Genomic DNA, 14,359 nt, shown 5'->3' on the forward strand with positions numbered 1-14,359 from the left:
ACGTGCAAACTCCACAGACAATGGCAGAGGTCAGAATCAAACCCAGCAGCACAATTGTGCCAACATAATTGCAATTGATAAAACCAAAGGAGACTCAAGAAACTGCAGATTTTGTAATGGATGCTGGTTCCCACCCAAAACGTTGCATTCCTTCTTGGAAATAAATGTAAACTGTAACATCCAGGATCAGCAATACCTTCTACCCAACAACCATCAGGCTATAGGGTGATTTCACGAAAGGTCACTGGAGCGTAGATCCGCACCCACGTGACCGAAAATTTTAACTGGGGGACAAGCGTCACTTCCGGTACATGTTAGTGAATGGGAAAACACGCACTTTCACACCCGTTAAAAACATCGGAAACGGCCAGGTTTTGAGCTGCAATTTACTGAGCCAGTCGGGGTGACCGTGAGGCACAGCTACCTAAATTTACAGTAAAAAAAAAAGATAGAAACTAAGGTAAATACAAGAGGGAGCTGAAGGGGCAAAATAAGCGGAAGTTGATAGCGGACATTTTTCGTGGAGATTTAAAGATCCAAAATATCGGGAATTATCGCGTTTGCTCGCTGCATTTCATCAAAAGTAAGGCATTATTGGCTTTGTTATCTTTATTCATTTGTTAGATGAAAAGTATTAAAAGTTAGAAATCCTTCAGTAAAATTGCAAAATCGCCCATGGTTCTCGGGTGGGTTTTAACATGCAAAATGAAAACGCTTCTGAAGCTACATTCACAATTTAAATATCCGTGAATCATAAATGCGTCTTGAAATAAATTTTACTCAGATGCAAGCTAAGGGATGGTATAATTGTCAGCTGTTCATTTGACAAAATCAGGACATTTTATTATTAGCCAAAAAATGTCCTGATTTTGTCAAATGAACAGCTGACAATTATACCATTCCTTAGCTTGCATCTGAGTAAAATTTATTTCAAGACGCATTTATGATTCACGGATATTTAAATGGTGAATGTAGCTTCAGAAGCGTTTTCATTTTGCATGTTAAAACCCACCCGAGAACCATGGGCGATTTTGCAATTTTACTGAACGATTTCTAACTTTTAATACTTTTCATCTAACAAATGAATAATAACAAAGCCAATAATGCCTTACTTTTGATGAAATGCAGCGAGCAAACGCGATAATTCCCGATATTTTGGATCTTTAAATCTCCACGAAAAATGTCCGCTATCAACTTCCGCTTATTTTGCCCCTTCAGCTCCCTCTTGTATTTACCTTAGTTTCTATCTTTTTTTTTTACTGTAAATTTAGGTAGCTGTTCCTCACGGTCACCCCGACTGGTACAGTAAATTGCAGCTCAAAACCTGGCCGTTTTCGATGTTTTTAACGGGTGTGAAAGTGCGTGTTTTCCCATTCACTAACATGTACCGGAAGTGACGCTTGTCCCCCAGTTAAAATTTTCGGTCACGTGGGTGCGGATCTACGCTCCAGTGACCTTTCGTGAAATCACCTTATTGAACACTTACAGTACCTCTAATTACGATCTGCCTGGAGAGAAGGAATGCGTGAATTTTCGGGTCGAGACCCTTCTTCAGACTAGTTAGGGATAACGGAAAGGAGAGATACAGACAGCGATGTGGAGAGATAAAGAACAATGAATGAAAGATATGCAAAAAAGTAACGATGATAAAAGAGGCCATTGTTGGCTGTTTGTTGGATGAAAATGTTGCACCAGCTTCTCGTTTTCACCCAACAAACAGCTAACATGCCTGTTTTAAAATTTTATTTTAATTTTATTATTAATTTATTGAACATGTTAAAAAATACAAACACAAATAAACTTGTAAACAATAAAAAAAGAAAATAAATCACAAAGGAAAACAAACAAATAAGTAACTCAAATAATACAAATAATATCGTTCATGTTCAAAAGGGGTAAGAAGAAGTTCGAAAACTTTTCTGGTCCTACCCCCTCTTATTTTCTATACATTTTCATGGAAAAACAAAATAATGGGAACAAATGGACCCAAAATCTGTTGAACAGTCCACAAACAAGAAATAACCAAACAGAAAAGTTTCCTTTATCATCGTAACTTTTTTGCATCTCTTTCATTCATTGTTCTTTATCTCTCTACATCATCGTCAATATCTCTCGGTTCCCTTGTCCCTAACTATTCTGAAGAAGTCTCGACCCGTAACGTCACCCATTCCTTCTCTCCAGGGATGCTGCCTGCCCCGCTGAGTTACTACAGGTTTTTGTGTCTATCTTTGGTTTAAACCAGCATCTGCAGTACCTACCACCTACATGATCTGCCTGGGACGGTTGCACTTGGGATTTTGGGCTTTCTTTTGTTTTTGCATTTTTAGTTTTTTCTCAATTGCACTTAATAGAATCCCCTTCAATTTTGTTTGTTTATACTGTTATCTATTGAGAATATGTTTACAAACTGCTGCATGTAATAATTCCATTGTGTAAGAAGGAACTGCTGATGCTGGTGTATGAAAAAAGGACAAAAAAGTAACTTAGCGGGTCAGGCAGCATCTTTGGAGAAAAGGAACAGGTGATGTTTCGGGTCGACACCCTTCTTCAGACTGAGAGTCAGGGGAGATGGGAACGAGAGATAAGAAAAGGTGCAAAGAACAGACGAATGAAAGGTATGCAAATAACAAATCAAAGCCAGCCTGATGATAAAGGAAAGGTGGAGCCCACAATGGTCCATTGTTGGCAGTGGAGAAGGAGAATTTCATTGTTCTGTTTCGGGACACATGACAATAAAACACTATTGACTCTCCACAGATGCTGCCAGACAATGAACTACTTCAGCACATTCTGACAAAATCAAGCTCTCTCTTAGATGGTTTAACAGAGCGGGGCTGTTCACCAACGTTTATTTGATCATGTTTATCATCCAACCGGTGTAACTAACAGCACTACCTGGAGAGAGAGAGAGAGAGAATCAGGGCTTCGATCGTGTTGTGCCAACTTTGGTGCCAACGTCTCTGACCCGCGCCATCGCCGCGCTCCCAAAGCTCGGTCCGCGCGCACGCGGAGCCGCCGGCGTCAGCACGCAACCCTGGCCGTGCGTGCGCCGCACACGCGCAACGAGCGTGGTGAAGCCGAGTTGCGTGGGAAGTGTTGGCAGCGCGCATGGGCCGTGGCTGCGGTAACCGGAGAGAACGCGCGCGAGTTGTGGAGAAGCTTTTGGCGCCAGAGCGGGAGTGAGAGCGGCTGCTGAAATATTAAATCTGTTTGGAGGCCGGAGAGATGGCGGTCAGACTGTCCGAGGGGGCTATTGCGGTATGTCTGCAGCGTCTTTATTAACTTCTTGGAAACAGTGGCTACGTTGCTGGTTACACAACACGCCAGCATCGCAGTTGGCATTTTCTTTCTAATTAACATTTCCTCATGTTCTTTAGTGCTAGTTTGAGAGAAGTGACATGTAAAGCAGCCATGCACTGGACAGTACTTTAATAAGCCCTGTTTGGTATGATAAGGTTCTGTGAATGGTATGGAACTGCCTCTACATACCAAACAGGCCCCAGACCTTCAGCTGGAGTAAAACACTGCAGATCTGGTATTGCCATATTTCCCCAGACATGGAGTGAAATGTAAATATGGCAGAGTATCTATGAGCAGGGAAGCTGCTCTTTCCAGGTCAATGTTTTCATAAGTGAGCAGAATCTGGATAATTCAAATTTCGAATGTGTTGCATTTCTATTGTGCCTTTGCTTTTATGATTTGGATGGGTAGGCTGTGGGGAAACCTTTACAAAGTTTGTATCATGAGGGTTTTAAATAAGGAGACGATCAAAGTATTTTTCCCAACGTTGGGAAAACAAACTAGAGGGTATAGGTTTAATGTAAGAAGGGAAAAAGATTCATAGGCGACATGTGGGATAACTTTTTGACACAGGATGGTGCATATAGAGAACAAGCTGCTGAGGAAATAGTGGAAACAAGTACACAAGGCATTTGGACACTTGCACAAGTAGGAAAGGTTTAGAGGAATATTGTCAAGGTACTGGTAAGTGAAACTTGCTTGGTTAGGCAACTTGGTTGGCATGGATGAGTTGGGCTGAAGGGCCTGTTCACTTGGTATATAACTCTGCTACTGAAGTACTCTAGTAAAGGATTCACTCCTAACGTACACTTTGTTGTGGGAAAATAGCTGGCTTTGTTTGCATGGTGACTGATGTTTCAGTGGAAATGCAGTTTGGGGACAATGCTACTTCAATATTAGGCAGGCGTAGAAGAGTAAATTAAGAGCCGCTATTATATGTAAGTCCGCATCAGATATGTGGGAGTCATTTAAAGACCTGATTGTCTGAGGGATGAGAATGGAAGGATGACCAGACAGGTGGTAAAGTTGTCTGAAAAGGAAGTGTAAGTAAGGTTGAGGAAGACGAAATTAGACAGGACCTTTGCGGGAAATAAAGCAAGTGGGAAAGCAATTATGCAAGCAATTATAAGGGTGAAAGGGACCATGAAATGTTTGGAACATGCGTTAAAGAGTCATTATATACGTTAAAATCAAGAGGGTAAGTAGGGAGAGGATAGGACCAAAAGGATAAATCAGGGAGTTTATGTTTGGAGTCATGGTACCAAGTGCTTAATTTGCATTTGTCTTCACCAAGGATACGGTCATGGAGGATAGTGAGATCAGTGTAGGGTTTACTAATATGCTAGGGCAATTTGAGATGAAGAAATAAGTGCTGTTGAGTTTCTTGGAAAGCATTAAGGTTGGTAAATCTTCAAGGCCTGATGGGATTTATCCCAGGATATTGAGACAGAAGACAGGAGATCGTACAGGCCTTAATGAAGATCAATGCTCCCTAACCACAGGCAAGTTTCCGGAGGATTGTGGAGTAGCAAATGTTGTTCCTGTTAAGAAGGAAACTAGAGGTAATCCACAACATGTTAGGCCAGTGAGCCTTGTGAATTGTAGGGATGCCATTGGAGAGATTTGTTTGGGATAGAATTTACTTCCTTTTGGAAGAGAAGGAGATAAATAAGGACCGTCAGCATGTCCATGGCAGGTCAAGCCTTACTAACCTGAGTGATGGTTTTTAAGTGGTGATGAAGGCGATTGAAGATAGGGCAGTGGATGTTGCCTACATGAATTTTAGAAAGGCTTTTGACAAAAGATCTATTAGTAGGATGGCCCAGGAGATTAAGATGCATGGGATCAACGGTTTCTTGAAAGTTTGGATTCAAAACTGGCTTGCCCATAGTTGTGAAAAGGCATTATTCCGGGTGTAAGTCAGTGATGTGTGATGTTACACAGGGATTTATGCAGGGACCTCTTGAGATGTATAGGGTGATTTCACGAAAGGTCACTGGAGCGTAAATCCCCACTCACGTGACCGAAAATTTTAACTGGGGGACAAGCGTCACTTCCGGTACATGTTAGTGAATGGGAAAACACGCACTTTCACACCCGTTAAAAACATCGAAAACGGCCAGTTTTTGAGCTGCAATTAAGTGAGCCGGTCGGGGTGACCGTGAGGAACAGCTACCTAAATTTACAGTCCAAAAAAAAGATAGAAACTAAGGTAAATACAAGAGCGAGTTGAAGGTGTAAAAAAGGCGGAAGTGCTAGCGGACTTTTTTCTTGGAGATTTAAAGATCCAAAATATCGGGAATTATCGCGTTTGCTCGCCGCATTTCATCAAAAGTGGCATTATTGACTTTTTATCTTTATTCATTTGTTAGATGAAAAGTATTAAAAGTTAGAAACCCGTCAGTAAAATTGCAAAATCGCCCATGGTTCTCAGGTGGGTTTTAACATGCAAAATGAACACGCTTCTGAAGCTCCATTTACCATTTAAATAATCGTAAACTATGCGTTTTGAAATAAATTTTACTGAGATGCAAGCTTACGATTATTTAAATGGTAAATGGAGCTTCAGAAGCGTGTTCATTTTGCATGTTAAAACCCACCTGAGAACCATGGGCGATTTTGCAATTTTACTGACGGGTTTCTAACTTTTAATACTTTTCATATAACAAATGAATAAAGATAAAAAGTCAATAATGCCACTTTTGATGAAATGCGGCGAGCAAACGCGATAATTCCCGATATTTTGGATCTTTAAATCTCCAAGAAAAAAGTCCGCTAGCACTTCCGCCTTTTTTACACCTTCAACTCGCTCTTGTATTTACCTTAGTTTCTATCTTTTTTTTGGACTGTAAATTTAGGTAGCTGTTCCTCACGGTCACCCCGACCGGCTCACTTAATTGCAGCTCAAAAACTGGCCGTTTTCGATGTTTTTAACGGGTGTGAAAGTGCGCGTTTTCCCATTCACTAACATGTACCGGAAGTGACGCTTGTCCCCCAGTTAAAAATTTCGGTCACGTGAGTGGGGATTTACGCTCCAGTGACCTTTCGTGAAATCACCCTATAAGCTATTTTGACATGAAAATGGGTTGGTTAGCAAGTTTGCACACAACAAAATTGGTTGAGTTGCAAATAGTGATTGAAAGGATACAGTGGGGTTTGGATCATCTACAGGCGGTGAAATGCCAGATGGAGTTTAATCCGAATAGGCATAAGGTGTTGAACTTCGCATGGTTGGATGTGAAGGGAAAGTATACGATTAATGGCAAGACCTTGAACAGCATTGATATACAGAATCTTGGGGGTTCAAATCCATAGCTCCATGAAGGTGGCAACATGAGTAAATGGAGTGAAAAAGAAGGCATATATATTTGCTTGCCTTTGAGTTGTGGCATTGAGAATAGGAGTCAGGAAGTTATGTTGCAGCTTTATAAAACTTCAGACTGAAGAAGGGGTTCGGCCCGAAACGTTGCCTATTTCCTTCGCTCCATAGATGCTGCTACACCCGCTGAGTTTCTCCAGCACTTTTGTCTACCTCCGATTCTCTAGCATCTGCAGTTCCTTCTTAAACACAAAGGCAAGCTGGTGTAACTATAAGGTGAGAGGGGCAAAGAGACGTGTGAGGTAAGTTTTTTGCAAAGACTGGTGGGTGCCTGAAACGCACTGCCAGAGGTGGTGATGGAAGCAGATTCAACAGTGGCATCTCCAAGAGGCTTTTAGATTAGCACATGGATATACAAAGAATGGAAGGATATGGATCACATGCAGTCAAAAAAATATTAGTTTACTTTGGCATCATGTTTGATACAAATATTGTGGGGTGAAGGACCACTCGTGTGCTATACTGTTGTGCGTATTATGTAAGATCCCATAAATGGCAATGTGATAATCGAGACGGTAACGCTCCAGAACTCGGATGTCACTATGAATGTCAATATTCAAACACCAATCTCCAAGTCATTCACTTGATTACTGAAGCATAAGGCTATCAGAGATCTTCCTAATGGTTATGGCTCAAGGATGAACTGGTTGAATCACTAGCCTTCAAATAGCTTTAACATGATTGGCAATGACCTTGGATAAAATTTTGTTATCGACATCAAGACATGAGATTGAGTGTTTTATGACCATACTCTTGACCCTTCTGCTATTAGATAAGGGTGATAATTCCCTTCCTTGTGGATTCTGAAATGTTGCCAAATAGAGCCGTACACTTGCAGTTCCATAAGGCCAAGTGTAACAACTGGCGAGCTGTCATTTTCAAGAGTCTTACATTTTTTTGAAGGAATGCATTGACCTCATCAGTTCATCTAGGGTTCAGGTCATATCTACAAGATAGGAACTATTTTGTTTCCATTGGCGACTTTGTATCAGAACCAACCAACTTGACGTGTGGAGTCCCTCAAGGTTCGATCTTAGGGCCCTCTTTATTCAACATCTACATGCTCCCACTAGGGCAAATCATGCGAAATAATAATATTGACCACCACTGCTATGCCGATGGCACTCAAATCTATGTAGCGCTATCACCAAATGACTATCGCCCCATAGATCTGCTGTGCCAGTGCATTGAGCAAGTCAAAGACTGGATGTGCCAAAATTTTCTCCAACTAAATAAGGACAAAACGGAGATAATTGTTTTTGGTGCTAAAAAAGAAAGGGTTAAAGTAACCCAACACCTTCACTCTCTGTTCCTGAAAACTTCAAACAAAGCCAGAAATCTTGGGGTCATTATGGATTCAGATTTAAATTTCGACAAGTCACATCAAATCAGTAACAAAATCGGCCTACTATCACCTCAAAAACGTAGCAAGAGGACTCATGTCAGCTCAAGACTTAGAAAAACTTGTACATGCCTTTATTACTAGTAGGCTAGATTATTGTAACGGTCTCCTTGCAGGTCTTCCGAAAAAAACTGTCAGGCAGCTACAGCTTGTTCAGAACGCTGTTGCTAGAGTTCTAACAAAGACCAAAAAATTTGAACACATTACACCAATTCTTAAATCCTTACATTGGCTCCCTGTATGTCAGAGAATTGATTTTAAAATCCTGCTGCTCACCTATAAATCACTACATGGTTTAGGACCAAAGTATATCACTGACATGCTTCCACTATATAAGCCTTCTAGACCGCTAAGATCTTCTGAAACCAATCTGTTGGTGATCCCCAGAGTAAATACAAAACATGGGAAAGCAGGATTTAGTTACTATGCAACAAATAGCTGGAATAAACTTCCTGAAGATTTAAGACTTGCCTCAACTTTGACCACTTTTAAAACAAGACTGAAAACTTTTATGTTTACTTTAGCTTTCAGCTAAATCTTAACTACATTGCACTTTTAACTTTTGCACTTTTTATAATGCATTTTTAATTTTGATTTTCTTTTAGTTCTTCTATTTTATTTCATTTTATTATTTCATTTTATTGTATGACATGTTTTTATGTGAAGCACTTTGAGTCTGCCTCGTGTATGAAATGTGCTATATAAATAAAGTTGCCTTGCCTTGCCTAGGGTTAATGGTTTGTCAAGACTCTTCTGCTTGCTGTCATTTAAAACCTCCAGAAGAGATGGTTGTAGGATGCTGTGCTCTCTATGGCATTTAGGATTGTTCAGCTGAAGATGAAAGGATTTATAGATTTCTTATTTGTCACACTGGCAGAACATTTCTGAGCCATTTTTACTACATGCTGTTGATCACAGAATTCTCTTTGTGAACCTTTTAGAAGGAACACGAGCATGTCTTGTTCTGCTCTGCAGAATCGGCTCTGGATCAGATGATGATCTTGGACAATTCTTGGGCAAGGAACAATTCATCCTGACCCTTCGCTCTGTGTAATTTTGCATTGTTTCACATAGTTGGCACTTTTCCCTCTGATTCTCTTACTTTCTGAAACCTTTTGTGGATGAAGAACTCGTTGCTTCAAGAGTCAACTGTGTTTAATTGTCATATGTATCAATAATGGAACAATTAAATTCTTGCTTGCAGTAGCATGACAGGCCTATAGCATAATACACTCTTAACAAAATACAAAACTTCAATAAATTAATAACTCCAATAAAAGTGCAAAAAAACCCTCCAAAGTGCAACTAAGGACAGTCCATAAAACTTGATGGTTGTCAGGAGGAAGCTATTCTTGAACTAGGTGGTCACGGTTTTCAGACTCCAATGCCCTCTTCCCGATGGTAGGAGTGAAATGAGAGTGTGGTCAGATCAAGTCAAGTCAAGTTTATTTGTCACATACACATACGAGATGTGCAGTGAAATGAAAGTGGCAATGCTCGCGGACTTTTGTGCAAAAAGACAAATAACCAAACAAACTATAAACACAATCATAACACACATATTCTTTTTCATAATAAATAATGGAAGGAAAAACGTTCAGTAGAGTTAGTCCCTGGTGAGAAAGGCATTTATAGTCCGAATGGCCTCTGGGAAGAAACTCCTTCTCAACCTCTCCGTTCTCACCGCATGGCAACGGAGGCGTTTGCCTGACCATAGCAGCTGGAACAGTCCGTTGCAGGGGTGGAAGGGGTCTCTCATGATATTGTTGGCTCTGGAGTTGCACCTCCTGATGTATAGTTCCTGCAGGGGGGTGAGTGAAGTTCCCATAGTGCGTTCGGCCGAACGCACTACTCTTTGCAGATTGGTGTGGGACTGACGTTGGCTGTCCTTTTGAGGCAGCACCTCCTATTAATTCCATCTGTGTGGGGAGGTCAATACCCGTGATGGATTGTGTGGTGTGCACCATTTTTTAAATCTTCTTTCCTGGGCATTCGACTTGTTGAACCAGGCCGAGACACAAACAGCCAATATGCTCTCTGCTGTACACCTGCAGATGTTCAAGAGAGTATTCCTACCAGTTTGCCACCAGTGCACCAATCTCAATTCCGCAATTTGCATAATCCCTCTTAGATTAATGTTTTTTGGCATCAATGGTTTCATATGCAGCTTCCATAACCCATTGTCACCCCCTGAACTATATTTAGGTAATAGAGACAGTGATCAGAGAAAGACACTGGCCTTCCAGATCGATTTTAGATTGTGTTTTATAGTGGTGCTCCATCTGAAGGGTTACTGAAGATTTTATGCAACTTGACATCTTTTACTGTTCCAATAAATAGTTAGGGTATGACTGAGTTTTGCTGATGTCTCTGCAGTTGAAATCATCCAGATAATTGGCCTGGATGTTGTCAGCGCCAACAGGAAAATAAAAATCACGTTGTCTTCAGTGATGAACAAGTTATTTCCTTTCAACAGAATACTCAAGCCAATGGAACAATTTGCTGCATCCTGATCAGATTGATTGCCGTGGAGGTCACCATTGTGACCACTGCCAATTAATGCTAAGGGGCAGTAATCCACACCCTGGCTAAAAGAGCAGCTCGCTTTTCATCTTTGTGAGGTAACTGAAGGTCACAACAAGGTGGATAATGCTTTTGACATTGCACAAACTATTGTTAGTGATTAAAATGGACTGTTTAAAGTTGTACCATAATAGGTGTGTTGTTTCAACGTTCCCAGGGCGTGCATGTGCAAGGTGTACCAGAACTGGGTACAGGTTTTGATCTCTCCAGCTGCAGATTTCCAATCTGGAGAAATGTGTGGCTTTATTGGGGAAGACCCATTTCATTCACATTTAATTACAAGATTTCTGTTCCTGGATTCCCAGTACTGGCATGCAGTGTTCTGTATGCCATCACTCATGGTTTCAGAGAGCTAGAGCATGGATCGGTCTTTGTGTTGGTGCTCCAGGTTTTGTATGTTGGTCCTGTTGCTCCCAGCACTCGTACTCTGCCTTTTATTTGAAGTGTGTTATTGGTATTCCCTTTTTGAGTCACCCCAGTGTAACTGGATCCTCGATTTCCTCATCGGCAGACCACAATAAGTACAAATTGGCAACAACACTTCCTCGTTGGTAACCATCAGCACAGGAGAACATAACGCTGTGTTCTTAATCCTTTGCTCTACTCACCCTATACCTAAGTCTGTACAGCCAGATATAGTTCCAACATTGTCTTTAAATTCACTGACAATACTACAGCGAGATGAATAATGGGTAATGATTCAATATAGGATGGAGATTGAGTGGTGACAGAACAACAATCTTGCTTGCAACATTAAGGTGAAGGAGATAATTGTTGACTTTAGAAGGGGAAAGCAGAGGAACCACAAACATGTCGTCTTCATTGGAGAGAGTCAACAATTTTGGAGATCGACTCATGCAGGACTTTGACGATCTGATCTGGGCCCAGCTCATTGATGCAATCATTAAGAAAGCCCATCAACCCTTCTACGTCATTGGAAGAATGAGGAGATCTGGTATGTCAATGAATACTCTTTCTAACCTGTACAAGTGTACAGCAGAGAGGATATTGACTGGTTGAATCACATCCCCTGGTTCGGCAACTCAAATGCCCAGGAAGAAGGAGATTATAAAGAGTGATGGACCCCGCCTGGTCCATCACAGGTACTGATCTCCCTATGGGATCTATGAGATACGCTTCCTCAACAAGATAGCCAGTTTCATCAATGACCTACAACACCCTGGCCACGCTCTCGCTTCACTCCAACCATCAGCGGAAAGGTATAGGATCCTGCAAACCATGACCACCAGATTAAGAATGGCTTCTTCCCAACAACCATGCACACTAACCTGAACCATCTTTGGTTGCACTAAAGACTAGGTAGTTTTGTGCACTAGTATTGTGGTTATTAATTTATTGAATTTTGGTTTGTTTTATTATCTGAAGGCATTGTGTTTACAGGCCTGTTATGCCATGCAAGTAAGAATTTCATTATTCTGTTGTCGGTGCATATGCCAATTAAAAGCTCTTGATTCTCTTGACATTTTACTCTGAAACCAAGTAGTATGTCAATAGTAAACAAAAATCTGTATGTGACTGACATTCTAGTAGGAGAATTACAAAAAATATGCAATAAAGAATACAATTATCAAGAAAACATAATTTAAAATCAAATATTTAGGTACATTCCAGTGTTGAAAATGTTTTCGTACTTCTTTTCCTGCTTCCTTTGAACAGTGAAAATCTACATTGGATGTGGATGTCATTGGAAAGATTGCCATTTATTCTTTAATTACCTCTAAATTGACAATATTCATGAGTCAAGTTGTTGGATTTGATACCATATGCAGGCAGATTTTGTTAATGAAAGAAAAAAAGCTGGTGATACATAAGTGGGAAGCCTATGTGGAAAGACAAAATATTTTAAGGTTATAGTTTGTCAAGTATCATTGGAACTAGTAAAGCCAATCATCAGATGGTATTTAAGTACTAATAATGTAATTGTCAGAAGCTGAAATGCTGTTCTTTGAGACTGAGTTGAGCTTTGTTGAAACAGTATAGGAGGCAAAAGACAATTGAATGGGATGAAGAATTAAAGTAAATGCTCGCTTGTAGATGACATAAGAGGATCCGCAAAGTGATCACCCAATCTGCGTTTGTTTTTCCAGTTAAAAGACGATCGAGTTGTGAGCACTTAAAAGATGTATTCAAGAGAGAGTTAGATATAGCTCTTTGGGCTAACGGAATCAAGGGATATGTGGAGAAAGCAGGAACAGGTACTGATTTTGGATGATCAGCCATGATCATATTGAATGGTGATGCTGGCTCGAAGGGCTGAATGGCTTACTCCTGCACCTATTTTCTATGTTTCTCTACACTACACCAGAGTCTGTTATGGGATTCCTTTGTTAAGTATACAAAGGTGTGGCCTGCAGAAGATCATCAACTGAGTGTAACCAAAATTTCAATACTGGGGATTTTCAATTGAGTGTCGATGTCGGTCCACTTATTTTTCCAAGGAATCTGGAGATATTTTACAGAGACATGGGGGCATTTTTATTTTGGCTTGAGATGCATGCTGGAAGTGGCACACTCTATTCTGTGCTCTTTTATGACTAGAGATTTCTGGCAGATATGAGATGGTTCAATGATATAGTCAAAGCCTTTCTGAAATGAAACATTCTCACTGACTAGCGAATCCTTATCCCTTCACCGATGAAAGTGGAGAGGGACCATTTGGAATAGTATGGAGAATTTGGAGGTTTGGAGCATAAGTGGCAGAAGGAGTGGTTCATCTCATAACTACCCACCCACTCTCTCCACCTGTGGAAGACTGCAATTCCCACACTGGCCCGATTAGTCACCTTAGAACCCGGAAAAACTGGGTGGAAATGAGCATCCCCGATTGCAAAGTACTGCTGGGGAGGAAGTAGGAGAAGGAAGACACTAAAAGGGAAGACGTACAAATGGTTTGCTGCATCTCCTTGTATAATGGGAGGGGAGATGGTAAAAGTGCATGTATTGCATCATCTGTGATTGTGTAAGAAAGGGATTGCTATTTTCAGGAATGGATAAGTGAACCAGGGAGTCTCGAGAGGGGGAGATGTGTCTCATGATGACGTCAAATTGACAGTGGCAAAAGTTATGTAATATGATCGATTGAATGTGAAGACTGGTGGAGTGAAGGTATCTGTTTACTGCCTCAATTTTGGAAGAGAGGAGTTGGAATGAGAGAAAAACGTGGTGATTGGGCCATGCATGGTTAAGGTTTTGATTAAATGTGGAGTGGGAAGGAAACCGCTGCAGAAAAGGCCAGGTTTTTCAGAAACACTGTTGTGGAAGTTGTAGTTGTCAGAATTGATATGACAGACCCAGAGGGAACAGGAGAATGAAAAAGAATTGTGACAAAGTACTTGGGAAGAAATGTAGTCAACATAGCTGTGGGAGTCTGTGCGCTTGTAATGGATATAAGTCGTTAAACTATCCACTGAAATGGAAGTAGAGAAAGAAAGAGAAGGGAAAGGAAAATTCTGAGCTGGATTGTCCACAAGTGAGATCGAAGTAGTGATTGACAGAACTCTGCAGTCAATGGTACATACCTTTAGATAATAATCCCTGTAATGTAACCATAATGTGACTGTATCATGTAAAGATGGGAGGGATACCTTCACATAATGCTGAGTAACTTTGATTTTGTGACTGCAGTCTGAATTCTGGAGATTTATTTTGGGGGCAGTACTAAATAGTACAACCTT

The 14,359-nt window shown here is 40.8% G+C and overlaps 1 protein-coding gene across 1 annotated transcript in view; it reads left to right on the forward strand.

Moving 5' to 3' along the window:
* Positions 1 to 3,088: 3,088 nt before the first annotated feature.
* rpa1 (replication protein A1) overlaps positions 3,089 to 14,359 on the forward strand; it is a 97,751-nt gene continuing 86,480 nt past the window's right edge. The window contains exon 1 of the mRNA XM_033045742.1: positions 3,089 to 3,258. Coding sequence (XP_032901633.1) covers positions 3,226 to 3,258 — 33 coding nt within the window. The 5' untranslated portion in view covers positions 3,089 to 3,225. The remainder of the gene's footprint in view (positions 3,259 to 14,359) is intronic.

Source organism: Amblyraja radiata, chromosome 28 (assembly GCF_010909765.2).
Source record: "Amblyraja radiata isolate CabotCenter1 chromosome 28, sAmbRad1.1.pri, whole genome shotgun sequence".
Classification (NCBI taxonomy): Eukaryota; Metazoa; Chordata; class Chondrichthyes; order Rajiformes; family Rajidae; genus Amblyraja; species Amblyraja radiata.